At 52.0% G+C, this 21,377-nt stretch overlaps 1 protein-coding gene across 1 annotated transcript in view; it reads left to right on the top strand.

Annotated features, from left to right (window-relative positions):
- Positions 1 to 21,377, top strand: part of IYD (iodotyrosine deiodinase) — a 171,665-nt gene that overhangs the window by 126,246 nt on the left and 24,042 nt on the right. The window contains exon 2 of the mRNA XM_075338154.1: positions 2,053 to 2,250. Coding sequence (XP_075194269.1) covers positions 2,053 to 2,250 — 198 coding nt within the window. The remainder of the gene's footprint in view (positions 1 to 2,052; positions 2,251 to 21,377) is intronic.

The following is a 21,377-nucleotide window of genomic DNA, read 5'->3' as shown; positions in this document are numbered from 1 at the left end:
GGAATGCCAGGAACCGCTGTCAGGGGCCGCCGCCGATCCCGGATAGGTCAAGGGTCAGTCCCAGTGTACCCCTTTTGTGTGTGTCCTTTTCTAACTGGCTTCCTAGCCTTCGACTGTTTTAGCTGGTCTCGGGCCTCCACCACAGGGCCTGTACAAAGGGGGCTGATCGCAGTCGCATCTTGCCCCCTTCACCGGGGGTCTGTGGCGGAACGTGGCCCTGGGCGCTTGCAATGATCTCCCAGGCCTTCGTTTTTACTTTTGAGGAATTGTCTTTCTTCCCTCTGTCTAGGGACCGTCCCTGAATGCAGCCAGATCCCTCCACCCGATGTTGTCAGTGGAACAGGTCACGGGACAGTTGCCCTTCCGTGGCCCTGGAATCCCTTCTTCCTTTCTGTCGGTGTCACCTGGGCCTAGCAAGACCCCAAGATCTCCACCAGGAACCTCCTTCTGTCTCTGCCTTCTCTATCTGCTGTCCCTTCCTGACAGCCCACCTCCTCACTCCTCTACTCCTTCTGACAGACCGCCTACACTTGAACCACCTAGTTCCCTTTTTCTACTCACTCTTTCTGACTCCTCCCACACACCCACTGACTAGGCCCCACCCACACAATTGGGACCAGTGATGGGACTTACGGCCCCCTGACTAAATCTATGGGGGTTGCTGCCACTATCCCTGACCTGGTGTATGCCTACCAATTGGTGTGTGCAAGTTTTGTTTGTGCACCGGGAGTTGACCCCATTCTTACCCGGGATGGGATATCACACCTCTGGCTGAGGTGCAATATCTCTGTGGCGACGGAAGCCTCAGGGGCGCCACACAACCAGAGAGAGCGCAAGACACTGACTAACTAGGAGCTAAGCTCAGGCAAGTTGTGGAGGGAGGAGCTTCCTAATATAGCCACTACTGGCAGGGGATAGGCAAGAGCAGCAACACTCGCAGGAGAGAGGTGATTAAACTCCTGCAGAGACTGGCTACGCCTCACTACAGCTGGATGGAGACTTTGCATAAAGACCTCAAAAGCAATAGACGCAAGGCAGTGAATTAAATTTATAATAGAATCTACCTTTCTATATAGTTAAAACTAGTTTTTATTCTTATTAAAATACCAATACTATCCCACACACCGAAGAAAAAAACATATATACAAACAAATCCAGACTATGGGATATCTCAGGTGTAAATTCCTTAATGCTAGTCACCACTGGGGGTTCTCATCCTTAACAGTGTTAATGGGCGATCTAATTGTCCCTCAAAGGGGTCTGTCCACTACCTGTCAATGGAGATATGACACTTAAGTCACACACACCCTAGGGTTCGAGTGGTGCCACCATTCCACAACGGCTGTCCCTCCAACCTGTTCCTATTCTCCCTATGAAGTACCTAGATAACCTTCCTGGACCAATATATATATATATATATATATATATATATATATATATATATATATATATTACATTAAAATACAGAATAAATAATGCAAGTATCAATTACTTATCTTTATGGGAGCATTCAGGGCAGCACCTTTGTGGTGTTCTATCTTCATAGGTGCCTAATCACACCCAGATATCCCAAAGTCATCATCAAATTAACGGGAAATATCCCAGGCACAACACGTTTCTCCCTAATTATATGCTGGGGTTCATCAGGAGACAAAAGTATGACTTGGTCGCCATGCCGTTCTTATACTGCACATATGGCAGGACCCATCGCCTCAAAGCGGTGTATGTGGCAAGCCAATGTGGAGACTTTCCAGCAACAGGAGGATGTAGCAAAGTTGGATGTGTTGCACGTGTTGCAGAAAGCAACTCATGAGAGGATATAAACTGGGAGGAACAGAGTGGTGCCGTCAGTGAGTAGGGCGGTGTTTACCAGCTACACGAGTCATCAGCATAACCTTTTTTAGTACATGTTATTTCTTAAGTATCCATCATTAAAAAATGCTATGTTTTAATGTAAAAAATAAAAAAAAGGAGGTTAACAGTGATAGCATAAAAAAATGTTTAATCTGTTTCCACTCCATGCCTTACACCTATATTTTGTTTATTTTTCAGAGGGGAAAGATGAATGGCAAGATATGGATGAAGAAAACCTCTTACACGTTTCCTTTAGCCCAAGACGATACCCTGAGCAGGAAATGTTAAAAAGATCAAAGGAATTTTACGAATTGCTGAACCAAAGGAGATCTGTGAGGTTTATTAGCGATGAAGCCATTCCAAGAGGAGTCATCAACAACATCATCCGGGCAGCAGGTCATTTACTTTTACATTTTTACTGTAATATTTAGTAGACCTCCAGGCACACAAATAGATTCAATTCACTTCAGGCCATGATTGACCTAGAATGTATATTTGAAAACAGATTTTATTTTTATTTCCTCCTGCTCTCAGTTCTTACTTGGAAGGGTAGAGCTAGCGAAATTAGTAGAGCCTTGTTTGTGTTCTCGTAATAGTGGCTGTCAAAATGTGCAGTGTGCCTCCTGGAACGGGTAGAAAGATATTCTTTTCTCAGTTGTAAAATCAAACAAAAGATTGATAAAGGAATTAAAAAAAAAGATTCAACATGAATAGTTGATCATAGATACCCAGATAGGCTTCCAAAGAGAAAATTAAAAAGTTATAGGATCAAACTCTGTTGGTGGTAAGCCTATGTCTTTGTGTCGCCCCCGTGCCAGCAGCCAGGCTGCTCGGATCCGGATCCACAGTGGCTCAAGGGGTGTCCGGACCTGGGGGTTGTGCGGCCACTCAAATAAAGGGGGTATTTACAGGGGATTGTGTTAGAGTTCATGACGCCACCCGTGGTATATGGTTATTTGGAGTACCACCGCTGCAGTTGGGAGTATCCGGGGGTGATGGAATGAGGCAGCCAGGTGTTAGAACCCCCACGGGTAGGGGGAATGCCCCGGGACTCGGTGATGGTGAGCAGGGATTTCCGTTGGGTGCGAAGGGGGTCACTTGCATACTCACTCAGTCCATTAAACTGACACCGACAACTGGATAAACCAAAGTTCTGGATACTGCTGCCGCCGAGGGGAGCTAGTTTGGGTCCCGTCCCCAATGGTGCTGCCTGGTGATCCGTGACCTGCCTCCAGGCACTAAGTTTACTTCTCTGTTGGTCCCAGTAGTATGGATCTTGCCGGGTCCCGCTCCCCACTATGGCTAAGTGTGGGAGCTTGCTCTCAGGGTTTACACTTGGGATTTTCTGGACCGTTTGAGTGGAAAGTCCTATCCCCCTCGTGAAGGTGCAAGGCCGCCGGCTGTCCTCCTCGACAGTTCCGTGCCCCTTGCCACGATCCCCTGCGACTGGGGGTCCAGCTCCTCTAGGCCCAGACCGCCGTCTGCCACATAGATAGCTTCCTATGAGCCCTGCTCCTGACCTCCTCTCTCTTTCACTTCCAAACTACAACTCCCTACTCCTGACACTCCTGACCTCCCCTAACCAACCCCCCAAGTGGGCGACCCTATTCCACTCAGGCCGTCCACTGTTGTGTCTGGTGGGTGTGGTGTAGAGTGTACCTAGGATTATGATTAGCTGATGTTGGCAACACCATGTAGTTGGGGACCCATAACCAAGAAGGAGATGGATACTGCACGGGAGGGCAGATTGTGAAATATCCTCTGACGACCTGATAGTCCAGGGGCGTCACATCTTTACTTTATCGTCCACCACACTGCTGAACAAGGCTTCATCATGCCTTGCATCAGGAGTGGACACAGACCAAGGAAAGTGTCTAAAATAAATATTTTTTATATTTATAGCGCCAACATATTCTGCAGCACTTTACAGTTTAACCCCTTCAGCCCCCAGCCTGTTTTCACCTAAAAGACCCGGCCATTTTTTGCAATTTTGACCAGTGTCACTTTGACAGGTTATAACTCTGGAACATTTCAACGGATCCTGGCGATTCTGAGTTTGAAGACCCCCTGAGGTGCCTAAACAATGGGGCTCCCCCACAAATGACCCCATTTTGGAAACTAGAGCCCTCAAATATTTTTTCTAGATGTTTGATGTGCACTTTGAACCCCTGGGGGCTTCACAGAAGTTTATAACGTTGAGCCGTGAAAAGAAAAAAATTTTTTTTTACCACAAAACTGTTGCTTCAACCAGGTAGCTTTTTTTATCACAAGGGTATCAGGAAAAAATGCACCATAAAATGTATTGTGCATTTTCTCCTGAGTACGCAGATACCCCATATGTGGTGGTAATCAAATGTTTGGGCACACAGCACGACTCGGAAGGCAAGGAGCGCCATTTGAATTTTTGAGTGCAAAATTAGCTGCACTCATTAGCGGACGCCATGTCGGGTTTGAAGACTCCCCGAGGTGCCTAAACAATGGAGCTCCCCCATAAGTGACCCCATTTTGGAAACTAGAGCCCTCAAATATTTTTTCTAGATGTTTGATGTGCACTTTGAACCCCTGGGGGCTTCACAGAAGTTTATAACGTTGAGCCGTGAAAAGAAAAATTTTTTTTTTACCACAAAACTGTTGCTTCAACCAGGTAGCTTTTTTTATCACAAGGGTATCAGGAAAAAATGCACCATAAAATGTATTGTGCATTTTCTCCTGAGTACGCAGATACCCCATATGTGGTGGAAATCAAATGTTTGGGCGCACGGCAGGACTCGGAAGGCAAGGAGTGCCATTTCACAGCAAAATTGGTTGGAATTATTAGCGAACGCCATGTTGCGTTTGGAGACCCCCCTGAAGTGCCTAAACAATGGAGCTCCCCCACAATTGACCCCATTTTGGAAACTAGACCCCTCATGGAATTTATCTAGCTGTTTAGTGAGCACTTGGAACCCCTGGAGGCTTCACAAACGTTTGTAATGTTGAGCCGTGAAAATATTTTATTCTTTTTTTTACCACAAAATTGTTTTTTCAAACAGGTAGCTTTTTTTTCCACAAGGATATCAGGAAAAAATGCACCATAAAATGTATTGTGCAATTTCTCCTGAGTACGACGATACCTCATATGTGGTGGAAATTAATTGTTTGGGCGTACGGCGGGGCTCAGAAGAGAAGGAGCGCCATTTCACAGTAAAATTGATTGGAATTATTAGCAGACGCCATGTTTCATTTGGAGACCCCCTGAGGTGCCTAAACAATGGAGCTCCCCCACATGTGATCCCATTTTGGAAACTAGACCCCCCCCATACAAAAAAAATTAGTTTGGCGAAATAAAAAATACAGACATCAGTAAAAAAAAAAAAAATGAGCGCCTGCCACTAAGACCAGTGCCAAACGTGAGAGCAATGCATGAGTCTCGCATCGCATCATCCACTGTAGTCTGGAAGCGAGCAACTGCGCTGGATAATGCGATGCGAGAGGGCGGGGCGGCAGATGAGAAAGGGCGCAGCGGATGGAAGATGGGAAAGGGCGCAGCAGGTGGAGGAGCGGCAGAGGATGGGAAAGGGCGCAGAGGATGGATGATGGGAAATGGCGCAGCGGATGGATGGGAAATGGCGCAGCGGATGGAGGAGCGGCAGAGGATGGGGGGGGAGGTGAGATGGGGATACCTACCTTACAGGATGGATCTAGGCAGCAGGATCACAGCAGACAGAAGAGGCAGCAGATGAAGGAGGCAACAGATCGAGGAGGGTGAGAGGGGGCAGTAGATGGAAAATGGGAGTGAGCAGGCAGCAGATCTGGGAGGGGGGCAGAGTCTGATGTTAGAGAGAGATGGCACATGGAGGAGGGGGGCCCCGGGGGGAGGGTGGCTTGCAGCACATGTAGGGGGAGGGTGGCTTGCAGCACATGTAGGGGGAGGGTGGCTTGCAGCACATGTGGGGGGAGGGTGGCTTGCAGCACATGTGGGGGGAGGGTGGCTTGCAGCACATGTGGGGGGAGGGTGGCTTGCAGCACATGTGCTGCAAGCCAGCCACCCTCTCCCCACATGTGCTGCAAGCCAGCCACCCTCCCCCCACATGTGCTGCAAGCCAGCCACCCTCCCCCCACATGTGCTGCAAGCCAGCCACCCTCCCCCCACATGTGCTGCAAGCCAGCCACCCTCCCCCCACATGTGCTGCAAGCCAGCCACTCTCCCCCCACATGTGCTGCAAGCCAGCCACCCTCCCCCCACATGTGCTGCAAGCCAGCCACCCTCCCCCCACATGTGCTGCAAGCCACCCTCCCCCCACGTGGGGGGAGGGTGGCTTGCAGCACATGGAGGGATAGGAGGTGTGGCGATGGAGAAGGGGCAGCCGATGAAGGAGGCGGCGGCCGCCGATCGGGAACAGTGGGGGCCGATTCGGGGGCAGCAGCGGCTGAAAAAGGTGGGTGCGACGGCGGCGGGGACAGTGGCGAGCATGGCGGCGGGGACAGCGGTGGATCGGGAGCGGCGGCGGGGACCGCGGTGGAGCGGGAGCATGGCGCCGGGGACAGCGGTGGATCGGGAGCGGCGGCGGGGACAGCGGTGGAGCGGGAGCAGCGGCGGGGTGATCAGAGACAGCGGCGGGGACAGCGGTGCATCGGGAGCAGCGGTGGGGACAGCGGTGGAGCGGGAGCAGCGGCGGGGCGATCGGAGACAGCGGCGGGGACAGCGGTGGAGCGGGAGCATGGCACCGGGGCGATCGGAGACAGCGGCGGGGACAGTGGTGGAGCGGGAGCATGGCGCCGGGGCGATCGGAGACAGCGGCGGGGACAGCGGTGGAGCGGGAGCATGGCGCCGGGGCGATCGGAGACAGCGGCGGGGACAGCGGTGGAGCGGGAGCATGGCGCCGGGGCGATCGGAGACAGCGGCGGGGACAGCGGTGGAGCGGGAGCATGGCGCCGGGGGCGATCGGAGACAGCGGCGGGGACAGCGGTGGAGCGGGAGCATGGCGCCGGGGCGATCGGAGACAGCGGCGGGGACAGCGGTGGAGCGGGAGCATGGCGCCGGGGCGATCGGAGACAGCGGCGGGGACAGCGGAGGAGCGGGAGCATGGCGCCGGGGCGATCGGAGACAGCGGCGGGGACAGCGGTGGAGCGGGAGCATGGCGCCGGGGACAGCGGTGGATCAGGAGCGTGGCGCCGGGGACAGCGGTGGAGCGGGAGCAGCGGCGGGGCGATCGGGGACAGGGGCGGGCGGCGGGGACAGCAACTTACCGCTCTTCTCGGCTTCCAGGGACGGTCACAGGCCGCAGATCCACATTGATTGGAGAGAGTGGTCACAAGACCGGTCTCTCCAATCAGAGCTGGGGGCGGGTGAAGCATCGATCACCCAGCTCCAGCCAATGGCCAGTGCTACAGCAGCACTGATCAGGGCTGGATTTCAATGTTCCAGCCATTTTCAATGGCTGGAACATTACAGTGGCTGTAATTGTCTGAGCGGCGTTCGTCAGCCAATCACAGCCTCTGTAGGTTCGGGGAGGAGGCACCACCCCTCCTGAGGTCAGGCAGAGGTCCCCTCCTTCCCGAATCTACCGTTTAAGTAAACAAATTTCACTCCCCGGTGCTCCGGGACCGCGATTTTGCCATGACGTACTGAGTACGTCATGGGTCGTTTAGCACCATGTCACCATGACGTACTCAGTACATCAAAGGTCGTTAAGGGGTTAAAGCCTTTGAGTAGGAACAATAAATGGGATCTTTGCAGGCCATTAATTCATTATAATGCACAATTCCATTGCACCAATGTCTGCTCCTGCTTTACATCATTGTCATCACTTGACAGTTACCAAGAGGGTCATGAGTCTTATCATATATAACCTTATATAGGCGGTTTCCTTGACTGAAGACTGCCCTTCCCGTGGTTGTTCCTTCCCGGTGAAAGACCTGGCTAGTTTCCTGCCAGCGTTGAGACATGTGATGGTGTTTCCGCGGCAGTCTTGTTTTGCATATTTTCCCAGGGGGCCTTGTTCTAGAATCACTGCGTTGAGAAACACGTGATGGTGTCTCCGTGGTGCTGAATGTTGATCTCCCTAAGGTCAATCATCCTTGCTTATGTAGTCTTTTACTAGGCATTGCTCCCACTAGACAGTTTCCTACTCCACACTGATGAGGGGCAAATACCCCGAAACAGCTGTCTGTGGATGGATACCATGTTTTGGCATAGGCGGTTTGCTTCACTGGAGACTGCCCTTCCCGTGGTTGTTCCTTCCCGGTGAAAGACCTGGCCAGTTTCCTGCCAGCGTTGAGACATGTGGTGGTGTTTCCGCGGCAGTCTTGTTTTGCATATTTTCCCAGGGGGCCTTGTTCTAGAATCACTGCGTTGAGAAACATGTAATGGTGTCTCCGTGGTGCTGGATGTTGATCTCCCTAAGGTCAATCATCCTTGCTTATGCACTGTGCTATATGGCGGCTGTATACTACATGAAGGTGCCCAATGCAATGTGGGTGTGCACTGTGCTATATGGCAGCTGTATACTACATGAGGGTGCCTAATGCTATCTATGTCTGCATTGTGCTGTATGGTGGCTGTATACTACATGAGGGTGCCTAATGCTATGTGGGTCTGCATTGTGATATATGCAGCCTGTATACTACATGAAGGTGCCTAATGCTATCTGGGTCTGCATTGTGCTATATGAGGGCTCTATATGTGTCACCCAAGGGATGCTGATCCTCTTCAAGGACGCCACAGGGCTTCTTTTGTATGGCAACAGGTACTGTTATTTTTGAATGTGTCGTGACGCCACTCACGGCTTGCGGTCAGGGATATGGATGACCGCCACTGCAGGTTTTATGAGCGTCTGGAGCTGATGGAGTCTGAAGTCAGATGTTGTAGCCTCCCGTGAGTGAGGCAGGCCCCAGGGGCTCAGGTGAGCAGGGTAGCGGGTCCCGTAACACCTCAGACTGAGTCCAAAAGTCTTTCAACTGCTTTTTCCTCACTCAGATGTTGTTGCTGTGAGCTGACCCGGGCGTTGCTGTGAGTAACCAGGTAGGACTAGGGGCTTATTCGGGCCAATCTGAGGGTGACCAGTTAGCTCGCCTTCCTAGCACTTCTGTGTTCGGATAACCCCCTGACCTGAAGTACCGTGGGAGTCTATCCAGGGAGTCGCTACTGCCTTTTCTCCCCTGTGTTTGGCCCGTTTGCCGGCAGCGTGGACCAGGTGAGATAGCTTCAGGCTCTGTCTCCTTATGGGTCCCTGCGTTGCTGCTGAAGCTCGGACTCTGTGTGGTTGGTGAGGAACTTGTAGTTCCCCTCATCGGCAGGTTTAGCAGATAGTTAAACTGGAGTCTGCTCTAGGGACCTGTCCCCGTACGTGCCTAGTCACCAGGAGCACCTCTTTCTCTGACTACACGGTGACCTTTCTCCCCCGCCCACTGTCACTACACCGCGTAGAATCTGACTAGTGTGAGCGCTCATGTCCGCCTCGCAACTACCGTGCTCCACTACCAGACTGGTTCTCTCCCTCCTTTCCTTACAACCTCTGCACTTTAGCTCCCAGCCCTTACGCTCCACCTCTTGAAAAGATTTGAAAGCTATCCCTCTCTAGAGACTACCCAAGGGTCCCCTCTAAAGGTGTGGGAGACCTGGTTGCTATGTGTCTGTGCATACACACCTCGTTCTGCCCCTTAGGATTACCTGGAAGTACTGTCCCAGCATGGGTGCAGTACTCAGTGGTGCCTGACCGGGTCAGGGGCGCCACATATACTACATGAAGGTGCCTAATGCTATCTGGGTCTGCATTGTGCTATATGGGGGCTGTATACTGCATGAAGGTGCCCAATGCTATCTGGGTCTGCATTGTGCTATATGGGGGCTGTATACCACATGAGGATGCCTAATGCTACATGGGTCTGCATTGTGCTATATGGGGGCTGCTTAATCTTATATGGGGGTTGCATAGTGCCATATGGGGGCTGCATAGAGAACTATGGGGGCTTCATAACACTATATGGAGGAATATGGGGGCTGCATACTGCTATACCCCCAGAGTTGTATGTCACCTCCACCCCAGTGCTGTATACCCCCTCAGAGCTGTGTATACTTGCAGAGCTACATGCCAGCTCCCCACCTTAGAGCTGTTTGTCCCCCAACCCCAGAACCATTGCCCCCCTCTAGAGCTGTATGGCCCGCATTGCTGTATATTCCTTTCCTCAGTAATATGTATGCCCCCAAGTCATGTGTATGTCCCCAGCCTCTCTTGTGATGTACTGTATATACAGCAGTGTTAGTGTTCTCTATGTGCGACCATGTCTGTTAGTGACGGCCACCAATTAGCGTGGCACAGACACATGCCCAGGAGGAGCTGGATGGGCACAAGCGGGGAGGTGAATGAGGCTGTTGCCGGCTTCCCAATATTAGAAATATCTCTAATGTGTCAGTGTGTGAATGTATGATCTGTATCTATGTATGTCAGTGTATATGACAGTGTATAGATTTTTGTCTATTTATATGTGTTTTTGTGAATTTCCCTTTAAATATGTATGTGTACGTATGCCTGTATGTGTATGTATCTGTTATTGAATGTTCTCAGTGAGAGGAACAAAATTCTAATCTTGTAATACCTTTTAATGGCTAACTAAAATAAAATAAAGTGATGTTACAAAGCAAGCTTTCGAGACATCTCAGGTCCCTTCATCAGGCATGGTATGACAAAATATCTGAAGAAACACAAATATATGCACAAACAGAGCAGAGGAATGGCTAATAAAAGACATTTAAATAAACAAACACTGAGCTTAGAAAGTGAATCCTTAAGTAGCTTTGATTAGTGGTGTGAGAGTGTTATTGTCCCAATATCCATGTAGGATCAGAGGTCTGGTGAATCTCTGGAATAGACTCCTCAGATTTTGTAAAGGGCCATAAATCCTTCTGGATTTTTTGGGACAATAAAACTCTCACACCACTAATCAAAGCTAATTAAGGATTCACTTTCTAAGCTCAATGTTTGTTTATTTAAATGTCTTTTATTAGCCATCCCTCTGCTCTGTTTGTGCATATATTTGTGTTTCTTCAGATGTTTTGATTGATTGCTCTCAGTGAGAGAAACAAAAATAAAATTTTGTAGTTCTGATACCTTTTAACCTTCAGATGTTTTGTAATACCATGCCTGATGAAGGGACCTGAGAAGTCTCGAAAGCTTGCTTTGTAACATCACTTTATTTTATTTTAGTTAGCCATTAAAAGGTATCACAGGATTATAATTTTGTTCCTCTCACTGAGAACATTCAATAATTTTTCAACTGCCTAACATGGTACCAAAACCTTTTCACTTGTAACTGTATGTATCTGTGCACGTCTATGTGTGGATGGGGTCCACTGAGACTCTTTCGCCCAGGGCCCACAAAAACCTGGAGCTGGCCCTGGTTACCGGTGTCAGTGTAAATGTCCTGTTTGTCCTCGCTGTCCAGCGATCAGCAGAAGGAACCTGGGCTGAGCTCCTGCTCACAAGCCCCAGGCTCCACAACAGAATGATGAGCTGTGTGTCGTCCCACCAGCACTGGTGCTCTCCTGCACCCATTCTAGTTTCATGGGACATCCCTCCAGGAAAAAGCTCCCTATGTGTTATGGCTACCTCCTCTTATACTCCATGTTGCACCCGCCCCCCAGTGGTTGTCCTGGTGACCAGAAAGTCCCATACTACTGAATGGCTAACTCTCCCTGTCCACCCCAATCCACTCCCCCCTGTGGGGAAGGCACCTAACTGCATGTGTAATGTGTCTGGTGTGAGCACTAGCAAACCACCTGTCACTTAATCCAGATAGATACTGCTCCTTAACTCAGTTGCAGTACCAGAGCCTCAGGGGCGCTACACCTGCACCCTTCTTCTGTTCCTATAAACTGTTAATCTACTCTGTTAAGGGGGTTCATTAACCTGACTCAAGGACAGCGAAAACCCCTCAGCGTCCCTAGCTAATAGTGGTTTTGTTTGTTACTTTTTTTGGGTGTTATTTTGTAAGAGGTGGTAAAATCTGCGGTACAGAAGGTTTATATAATATGTGATGTGATGTAAAGTGTAATTGTGGAGCCCATGAGGCTTCAGTCGCTACAGATGTACTGCACCTCATCCAGAGGTGTGATGTTCCATTCCCAAGTAAGAAGGGGGTCACAAACTGGTATACACAAACACAGACACTCTTATTTAGCAACACTCCACTAGACCGTGGTTAGGGCAAATTGCACCTTTGATGTCACCATTGGAACGCACAATCAAAGCCAACCTGGAGGTGGAGTTTAGTTAGTGGGAGCAGTCTGCAGAACGTAAGGCAGTTGAAGGAGGACGCGGAGGAGAGTGGTCCTAGGGTCGAGGGCTGGATCAGCTCGACCCAGGATTGTAGGAAAGAAAGGGTCCTAGAGTCAACAGGAAGTGCGCAAAACTCCCGTGGCTCTTTTCCACGACAACATACCGAAGTGGAGGGACTTGGCCACATCGGGGTACTGGTAGACTACTACTCCAAACAGCCCTGGGGCCCAGCTCTACTTGTGGAGAGCGATACCAATCCATCTGCATTACCAACAACCACAGGAAAGCTGAATAGCAGCAACGGCACCTATCCTGCTGCATACCACAGGTGGCGTCACAAAAGACTACTTTATCCCCCTGTAAATAACCCCCATTTAATGACCACCGCTGGGGTCATGGAACCGGGCCCTGCTGCCGTCACTTCCCAGAGAGCAAGAACCAGTAACGAGTATGTGGCGCCCTGGACTAGCCGGGTCGTCACAGGTAACACACAAACACCCCCGCCCCCATTAGACAATAACATTAGCCAAACATAAAACCCTTGTTGCCTCCTCCAGTGTCTGATGTCCACACCAGGTGGGGCGGAGCCAAGCGGTTGGCCCCACCCACCGAGGAGTTCACAGGCCTGGAGGCGAGAAAAGTGTCAGAGTAGTTTTGGAGTTTAGTCCAGTAGGTGGAAGTGTGAGGAGTGAACACTTGGGTGTCTGGGTTTGTGGCCCAGGCACTGACAGGAAGGTTGGTAGACGGTGGTGGCCGTCTGCAGGAGTGGTGAAGCAACGCGGAACCGTAGGACCGGGGTCGGGCGTTGGCCCGCCGGTACCGACCGGGGAGCGAAGTGAAGCAAGCACACAACAGGCAGGGCCATCGGACCCCGACCAGGCTTGGAGTCGCCGACAATAGTCAAATCCGAGTGTGACCAGAACCCCAGGGGTTTCCTAACAGCCAAAGACCCGATAGAAGGCAACTGCCCACACCGTGAGGGTATACAGCTACCGCCTAAGGCTAGAGACCCAAGGGCCAGTGCCTGCGGGCAAACGAGCTCCTCCGGCATCCATACACCGGGGAGCGGACTACCGTTGGGGATCCATCGTAGTCAAACAAGTACATCAAGGTGCAGGGAAAGACAGCCGCCATCACCTGTCCGGGGTGAGACACTGCAGCTGGCTGCGGCACCCGTCCATCCAGCGCCGTTTGGTTCACCGAGGACTTTGTGCATCTCTTGCTGAGTGAGTACACCCGTGCCATCCGGCACCGCGCCGCGCTGTCCCTGCAACCCTGCACCTCACCAACCCTGCCTCCCCGTCACACCACCGGGCCCCGGGACCACCGACCCCTACCCACGGAGGGGGAAAACAACATCCCAGCTACTCCATACCATCGCTCCCGGGATCCCCGTCACCAGAAGCGGTGGTGCCCATCTTCACCACAATCCGTGGGTAGCGTCACGGACTAAATCCCCCAAACCAACTACCCCTTTCACTCACGGGCGAGGAGCACCGCTCGAGTCCCTGGATCCGGCCCACCGCTCAAGCCACCGAGCAGCAGCAGCCGCAGCAGCGCCGGACCCGAGTGTTAGCGAGCGACCAACAGCGGCCGCGGCGTCCTCCCCGCCCGTGACAAGTAGTCCCCACGACCCCGGTTGGACGTGTCATAATATGTTCCTGCAAAGGAATGTATAGTAATATGGTATCATCCATAAAGAAATATATGTGTATTAGGTAAAGGTATAAGGTATAGCAATGTTGTTCTATGAGAATATGTAAGATGTGATGTAGTGCAAGATGTAGCAGAGTTGTGTATATGGTGAGCAGATATGAATGAATGTCATGTAGGATATAGGCATTTTATATGTGATGTCGCCATCTAGTGGCCGGTTGTTGTATTATGGGTATGTTATAAGATAGGCTGGCTACTGCCAGCAACCAACTGCAGGACAAGTGACCTTTGGCAGTTGGGATTAGCCATTGCGGGAGGAGCTAGCGCTTAGAAAGAGGACAGTCTTCATCTTGTAAATCAGACAGAGTTTTTGACTGAGGAGAGAGCAGAGTGCTAGCTAATGTGCAAGGCGTTACCAGATTTCTCATTGTTAACTCCTGAACATCTGGAGATGACAGCTCTTATTTGGTGCCATCCATTTTTCCTCCAATGGGGGATACAGACATGGAATTTGGCTGTGGGAAGAGGTAGCGATCCTGTTTAAAACGAAAGACAATGTGTGCCGCTCAAGCAGCGGTCGAACCGCTCGGATCCGGCGGTGATAACTCGTGGCTCAAGGGTCTCCGGACCCGGGGGCTTGGGGCCACTCTTAAATGTAAAAGGGGATTTATTTACTTTTTTTAAAATCAGATACTTTTTTATTAAAACAGAATACATACAACAGAATAACAAATCGGCATCCAAATTAAGTTTATCACATCTATTACCCCTTTAACTCCCCCTCCCGCCCCTCCCCCACCCCGGCAGCAACACTTCTCCCCGATACTACATCCCATTTAGTACACACTTAGAATACCCTCCAACTGCAGTATAGCAACCATCCCGTTCATCCCGACGTGCAGGAGGAACTACTAGTAACACAAATAAAACAAAACAGACACATCAGAGGTCTCCGACGGCTATCCCGGTCCCAGACCAGTTTACTGGTCCATCACTCGTCCTATTCACATTGCAGCCAAGGAGACCATAGCTTCTCAAACATTTTAACATTCCCCCTTCTTTCATACACTCCCTGTTCCAGCTGAAGGATACATTTCACCCTTTTAATGTACTCTCCCCTGGTCGGGGGGTCTTTTTTAATCCAAGACCTGGCGATAAGCTTGACGTATCTATAAGGGATAAGCAGGTTACCATGCTAACACCCCCATACCAATCTACCTAAATAAAGATGAGAACCACGACTTTATTGCAGGAATGGCCACAGTTTTTATTTAAACGTATATATGTATACCAAAAACTCGTGGCCCAACATGCCACTCAATTGTTAAACTTAACCTTATACATATATACCCGTATAACCAGAAACCCCGATAGATCCATCCGAGAGGCCAACCATCATTCCTAACCCCCCGGCCGTAACCTCCAAACCGGCCCAGAGGACCACCTCGGCCGTGACCACCCGGCCCAAGGTGAGGGGTAACAACGTTCCATCGTTGATTACCCCTACCCAGAACCTGCGGGCCCTCCGCCCACAAGTTCCCATCCAGTCCGAAGCCACTCCCCTTGAGCGACTTCGTACCAACAAACCGACTGTCGGTACTCCCAACCTCTCAGACGGACCTATCACCCCGCTGTGACAACAACAAAATTGGCAAATCAACCTTGCATTCTCATTTATTCCTCTTCTCTTTGTTCTTTTTTTTTTTTTTTTTAATTTTTTATTTATTTTTTTTTTTTTGAAAAAACCATCACTTTTCATCATTATTTTTTTTTTTTTTTTTTTTTATAAACATATACATATACATATATCAGGGCGGGCGGGTGGGACACAACTTTCCGGCGACAAAAGGGGAGGTAAACAGTACACCCCCTCTCTTATACCTCCCCAAACTCCCCACCCCTTCCTTGCTCCCCTCCCAATCCCCTTACAGCTCCCTTCCACCAATCCTATAGCCCCATATATCCCCTATCCATGTAAACCAAATTAACCCCTTCCTAACCTGGCACCCTCCCGATCGTCATGGGGTCCGTTCACCCCTATGGGGTTCACTGCCCTTCTTGACGTATCTATAAGGGATAAGCAGGTTACCATGCTAACACCCCCATACCAATCTACCTAAATAAAGACGAGAACCACGACTTTATTGCAGGAATGGCCACAGTTTTTATTTAAACGTATATATGTATACCAAAAACTCGTGGCCCAACATGCCACTCAATTGTTAAACTTAACCTTATACATATATACCCGTATAACCAGAAACCCCGATAGATCCATCCGAGAGGCCAACCATCATTCCTAACCCCCCGGCCGTAACCTCCAAACCGGCCCAGAGGACCACCTCGGCCGTGACCACCCGGCCCAAGGTGAGGGGTAACAACGTTCCATCGTTGATTACCCCTACCCAGAACCTGCGGGCCCTCCGCCCACAAGTTCCCATCCAGTCCGAAGCCACTCCCCTTGAGCGACTTCGTACCAACAAACCGACTGTCGGTACTCCCAACCTCTCAGACGGACCTATCACCCCGCCACAGACCGGCCAAGTGACACCCTTACTTGGCCCGGGCCCCCCACACCCCTAGTGCTTGCTCCAGGCCATCCCTCAAACCCAACATCCATAAATCCAGACCCACATCAGTCAGATGAACCCCATCTCTCCTCAGATACTGCTCCGTGGACTCCTCCAATTCTCTATGCCGTACCACCAACCCTCCATTCCTCGCCACAAACCTACCAATTGCCCGGTTCAGCTTGCTCCGAGCCCTATTAATACGGTCCACCGACCTACCAAAACGCCACTGCGTCCGAGCTATGATGTCCGACCAAACAATAACTATGCCCGGGAACGCCCTCCACAAATGTAACAGGTCCAGCTTTATGTCCCTTTTCAACTCCCTTGCCGACCTTACTCCCAAATCGTTCCCACCCACGTGCAAAATTAACACATCAGGGTCACGATCCATACGGCTATAATAAGCCACCTCTGGGCGCACTCTACCCCAAGTCATGCCCCGAATTCCGAGCCACTTTACTCGGGCTTCCGACACCGACACTCCAAGCTGCCGACCGTCACGACGCACATCCGCCCGCAACGCTCCCCAATACACATAGGAGTGCCCGAGGATCCACACAAGGCACGGACCTACAAAATACAAAAACCACGAATAAAAACAGCAACAGCACAAGAAAAATTACCACAAACCAGCATCAAACACAAACCAGGAATCCCCCACCCCTGACCCTCACCTGACCAAGTGAGGCCTAATGTACAAACGAAACCTGGAAGACTCCCACCTCCCAATCCGCCGGATACAATCCTCACTCAAACCCCACCTGGCGGCTTCCGTCGCCGCCCCTATCCGAAAGGAGTGAGACCCGTACTCACGTGGCTCCTCCCCCACCCTTGCTAAAGCCATCTTCAGCACCGCATTGAATTGGTACCTCGATAAAGCCAATCCGTCCACATGTCTAAGAAAAACGCCAGGAAAACCGCCCCGCACCTTTAAAAACTCAGACACTTGTGCCACTGGGCACAACTGGTGCCCCGGTAAAGCAAACAACACTATTAAGCGCCCCCGACCCCTCTGATCCGTCTTCGAAAAGCGAAGGCGACATTCCACTCTGTCCTCCCCCAGCATTACATCCTCTAACAGCAACCCACCCATCGCTTGCTTGGTCTGGCTGACCAATTCACCAATGCGAAAGGCCCCAAAAAACGCCAATACAAAAGCTACTGAAAACAACACCCTCTCATAAGAAGACGAACACAATTCCCCCAAACACCCCACTAAACGAACCAACAATGGCAATGACACCGGCCGCCTCATGTCACGCGACTGGGCCCCCTTTCGAAAACCTTTCATTGCCTGCCGCACCAGAAAATCCTTAGTCGCGTCCCGAACCCCTTGCATCTGAAACAAGAAGGCCAATGCCGCCAACTTGCCACCAATCACCGAAACGGACCGACCTGCCGAAAAATCCCCACTAATTAACATCAGGACCCCCAACACTCGGCCCTTGTAACCCGACTCCAAAAATTCCCCTCTCTCCAACTCTGCCCATGCTTGCCACACCGCCTGATATCGGCACCAAGTAGCCTCAGACACCGATCTCCTAATTCCCTCAAATGCTATACCGATGCCAGGTCCCACAGCCATTCCGGGCAAGGTTCTCCATCCGCGTCCGCTCCCGGCACCAGCTTCCTGAACCTGCAAAACTGAAACCGAGATAGCGCATCAGCCACCTCATTCCGAATCCCTGGCACGTGCCGAGCCACCACGCAAATGTTCAACTCCAAGCATCGCAACACCAGGTGCCTTAAATACCCCACAACCGGTGGGGATTTTGCCGACAGTGCATTGATGGAATGCACCACCGCCATGTTGTCACAATGCAAGCAAACCCTTCTTCCGGAAAAAACGGGGCCCCACAACTCGATTGCCACAATGATGGGAAACAATTCCAGGAGCGCCAAATTCCTCACCAAACCTGCTTCCACCCAAAGCCGTGGCCACTTTCCCAAACACCAGCGCGTCTGAAAAATTGCCCCAAAACCTGTCGCTCCAGCCGCATCAGTATACAATTCCAACTGGCTATTGGACAATGCCTCGCTCATCCAAAGGGTCCGACCGTTGTACCGGTCCAAGAACTCCTCCCAAACCAACAAATCCCCTTTCATCACTTTGGTCACTCTGACAAAGTGATTTGAAGCTTTTACCCCCGCGGTTGCGCTCGCCAGTCTCCTATTAAATATCCGCCCCATCGGCATAATGCGACAAGCGAAATTCAATTTTCCGAGCACTGACTGCAAATCCCGCAACCGCACCTTCTTGGCCTGCGACAAAAACCGCACCGACGCCTTCAAATCCAAAAGCTTCCCCTCCGGCAACCGGCATTCCATCGCCAGTGTATCAATTTCGATACCTAAGAAACATAGGGCCGTCACCGGCCCTTCTGTTTTTTCTTTTGCCAACGGAATACCCAGACTCCGCGCGATCCGCTCTAACGTAAACAACAACAAGGAGCAAACCGAAGAGCCCGCCGGACCCACGCAAAAGAAGTCATCCAAATAGTGAATCACTGAATGGACTCCTGCCACCTCCTTGACTACCCATTCCACAAACGTACTGAATGCCTCAAAATAAGCACACGAAATGGAACAGCCCATCGGCAGGCAACGATCCACATAGTATTCACCATCCCACATACACCCTAAGAGATGAAGGCTCTCTGGATGCACCGGGAGTAAACGAAAAGCTGCTTCTACATCCGCCTTTGCCATCAGTGCCCCCCGCCCCGCAACCCTTACCAGCTCCAAGGCCCTATCGAACGATACATAACATACCGCCGACAACTCTGGTGATATCCCATCATTTACCGACAATCCCGCCGGATAAGATAAATGATGAATGAGCCGAAATTTGTTCGGCTCCTTCTTAGGTACCACCCCTAGGGGGGAAATCCGTAAGTTGGAGAATGGCGGGTCCTGGAAGGGGCCCGCCATCCTCCCCAACTCCACCTCCTTCTGCAGCTTTTCCTTCACCACCGCCGGATGTTCCTTTGCGGACCTCAAGTTTCCCGGGCGAAACACCGGCGCCTCAGATTCAAACGGAATCCGAAAGCCCTCCGTAAAACCACGTTCCAACAACTCCGCCGCCCTAACATCCGGGTATCTATTTAAATAGGGAAGCATCGCCTCTACCCTCACTGGCGTCCTCCCTTTTTCCAGACCTCTCCCCCGCCTTTCCTTTTCCTTTCTTGAAGCACCTGGCCAGAGGGTGGGACCCTCCACATCCGGAACACTCATGTTTGAACCGACAAGAGGCCCCGAACTTACACTGTCCCTCGTTATATTGCCAACAAGCCCCTTTTTTCTGTCCAGCCGAGGACCCGCCACTCGCACCCGGGCTCCCGGCACCCCCTCGAAAGGGCTGAGCCGGAGCCGTCATTAACCGCATCCACAAAGAAATGTCCTTGTGGCCCCACTGGACACCCGGCCGCAGAGCCTTCCGTTGCCGGAACTGCTCATCATATCTCAACCACCCTAAACCGCCGTACACTCTATACGCTTCCCCTATCGCGTCCATATATCCAAATAGGGCGGAACAATGCTCCGGCTCCTTTTCCCCGATCACGCTGGCTAAGATCGCAAAGGCCTGTAGCCAGTTAGTAAACGTCCTCGGGATCAACCGATACCTCCGTTTTTCCTCATCCTCTTTCTCCTTTTTTGTGTCACTGGGTTTCACCTTATCCAAATTAAACTTTTCCAAAGGAAGCAGGGAAAAAATTTCCACGTACTCCCCTTTCCAAATCTTTTCCCTCACCTCCTTTTTTAAATGAACCCCTAACTGACCTTCAAAACACACATAAATTTCACTACGCGCCCTATCATCCAAACGCACAACCTCATCCTCCTTTTCTTTTTCCTTTTCCACCTCCTTACTCGCACCCACGTCAGCTGCCCCTCCAGCCGCCTGTCCCGTACCTACCGCCGAGGTAGGATCCCGTGTCGCAACCTCGCGCACCGTCGCCTCCGTCTGCACCACCTCCGTGGGGCCCACCCACGCCCCCACCGGGGCCCCAGGCCCAGACCGACTAACCCGTTCCGCAGACAACCCCTGCAACACCCCCAAAAGCTCCCCCCAAAACTCCGGGCCCGGCAAACCAGACTGACCGACCGCCCCCACTCCCTGCGCGACGCGTCCCGCAACGGAACCCCCGCCCCCGCCCGCGCTACCCACAGAATACAACATTTCTGACGTCCGCTCACCAGGCTGCCGTTGCACCGACTCCGGACCAGCCGTGCCACGATCTTCCTGCTGCCGCTCTGTCCGTCCTGCCGCTGCAGTTGCTCCTTCTTCCTCGCCGGATTCCGACGAGCTGGCGAAATCCTCAGGGGGGACCAGCGAGGGGACAGCACGCACCTGGCGGCCATCAACCCCCACGGTCACCGCACCCTGCTCGTCCGGGCGACTCCTGCTGGACCTCTTCCTCTTTGCCCGCCGTGGCGCCCTGCCGCCGTCCTTCCTTGCTGACATCATGACAGACTGCTGCGCCGCTACCTCTCCTGTCGCTCTCAGTGGGCTCCCTCCCTGCCGACTGCAGGAAGGCCATGCAGAACTTGACCTTCGCTGGGAACGCCCCCCAGCCCGATCCTCGCTGGGGGGGACCGTGATTACAGATCTCTTCGCCGTCTGCGGGCCACTGTAACCCTCCTCTGATCTCCCCACATCGCCGCTCCCATCCGCTCCAACCCTCCGTCCTGTGTCTCTCCCCTGCGGCCTGCAGGGAGTCTCATCCGACCGTCTGGAACGCCGAGCGCCACCCCCAGCCGGCACATCACTGGGGGCTGCTGTGATCATCGCTCCGGTCTGCGGCTGGGCAGGCCGCGGACCGGAAGTGGGCCTCGCCGAGGCTCCGCCCATCCCCGACCCGCGGGATCTCCGACGATGATTCCTCCCGGTGGCCGGCAGCTCCCCTGGGTGAGTAGAAGGGCTCCGCCTCCCCGGAGGGTCCCCGCAGGGGCTCCTTGATCTCATTCTCCCCCTCCAGCTGGGGGAGTAGCGCTCCGGCGGTCGCGCCCGCCGAGCACGTAGCAACGGGCCGGGCGC

The sequence above is a fragment of the Anomaloglossus baeobatrachus genome, chromosome 3 (assembly GCF_048569485.1).
Source record: "Anomaloglossus baeobatrachus isolate aAnoBae1 chromosome 3, aAnoBae1.hap1, whole genome shotgun sequence".
Classification (NCBI taxonomy): Eukaryota; Metazoa; Chordata; class Amphibia; order Anura; family Aromobatidae; genus Anomaloglossus; species Anomaloglossus baeobatrachus.
The sequence above is the reverse complement of the archived record's forward strand: the minus strand, read 5'-3'. Positions and strand labels throughout refer to the sequence as shown.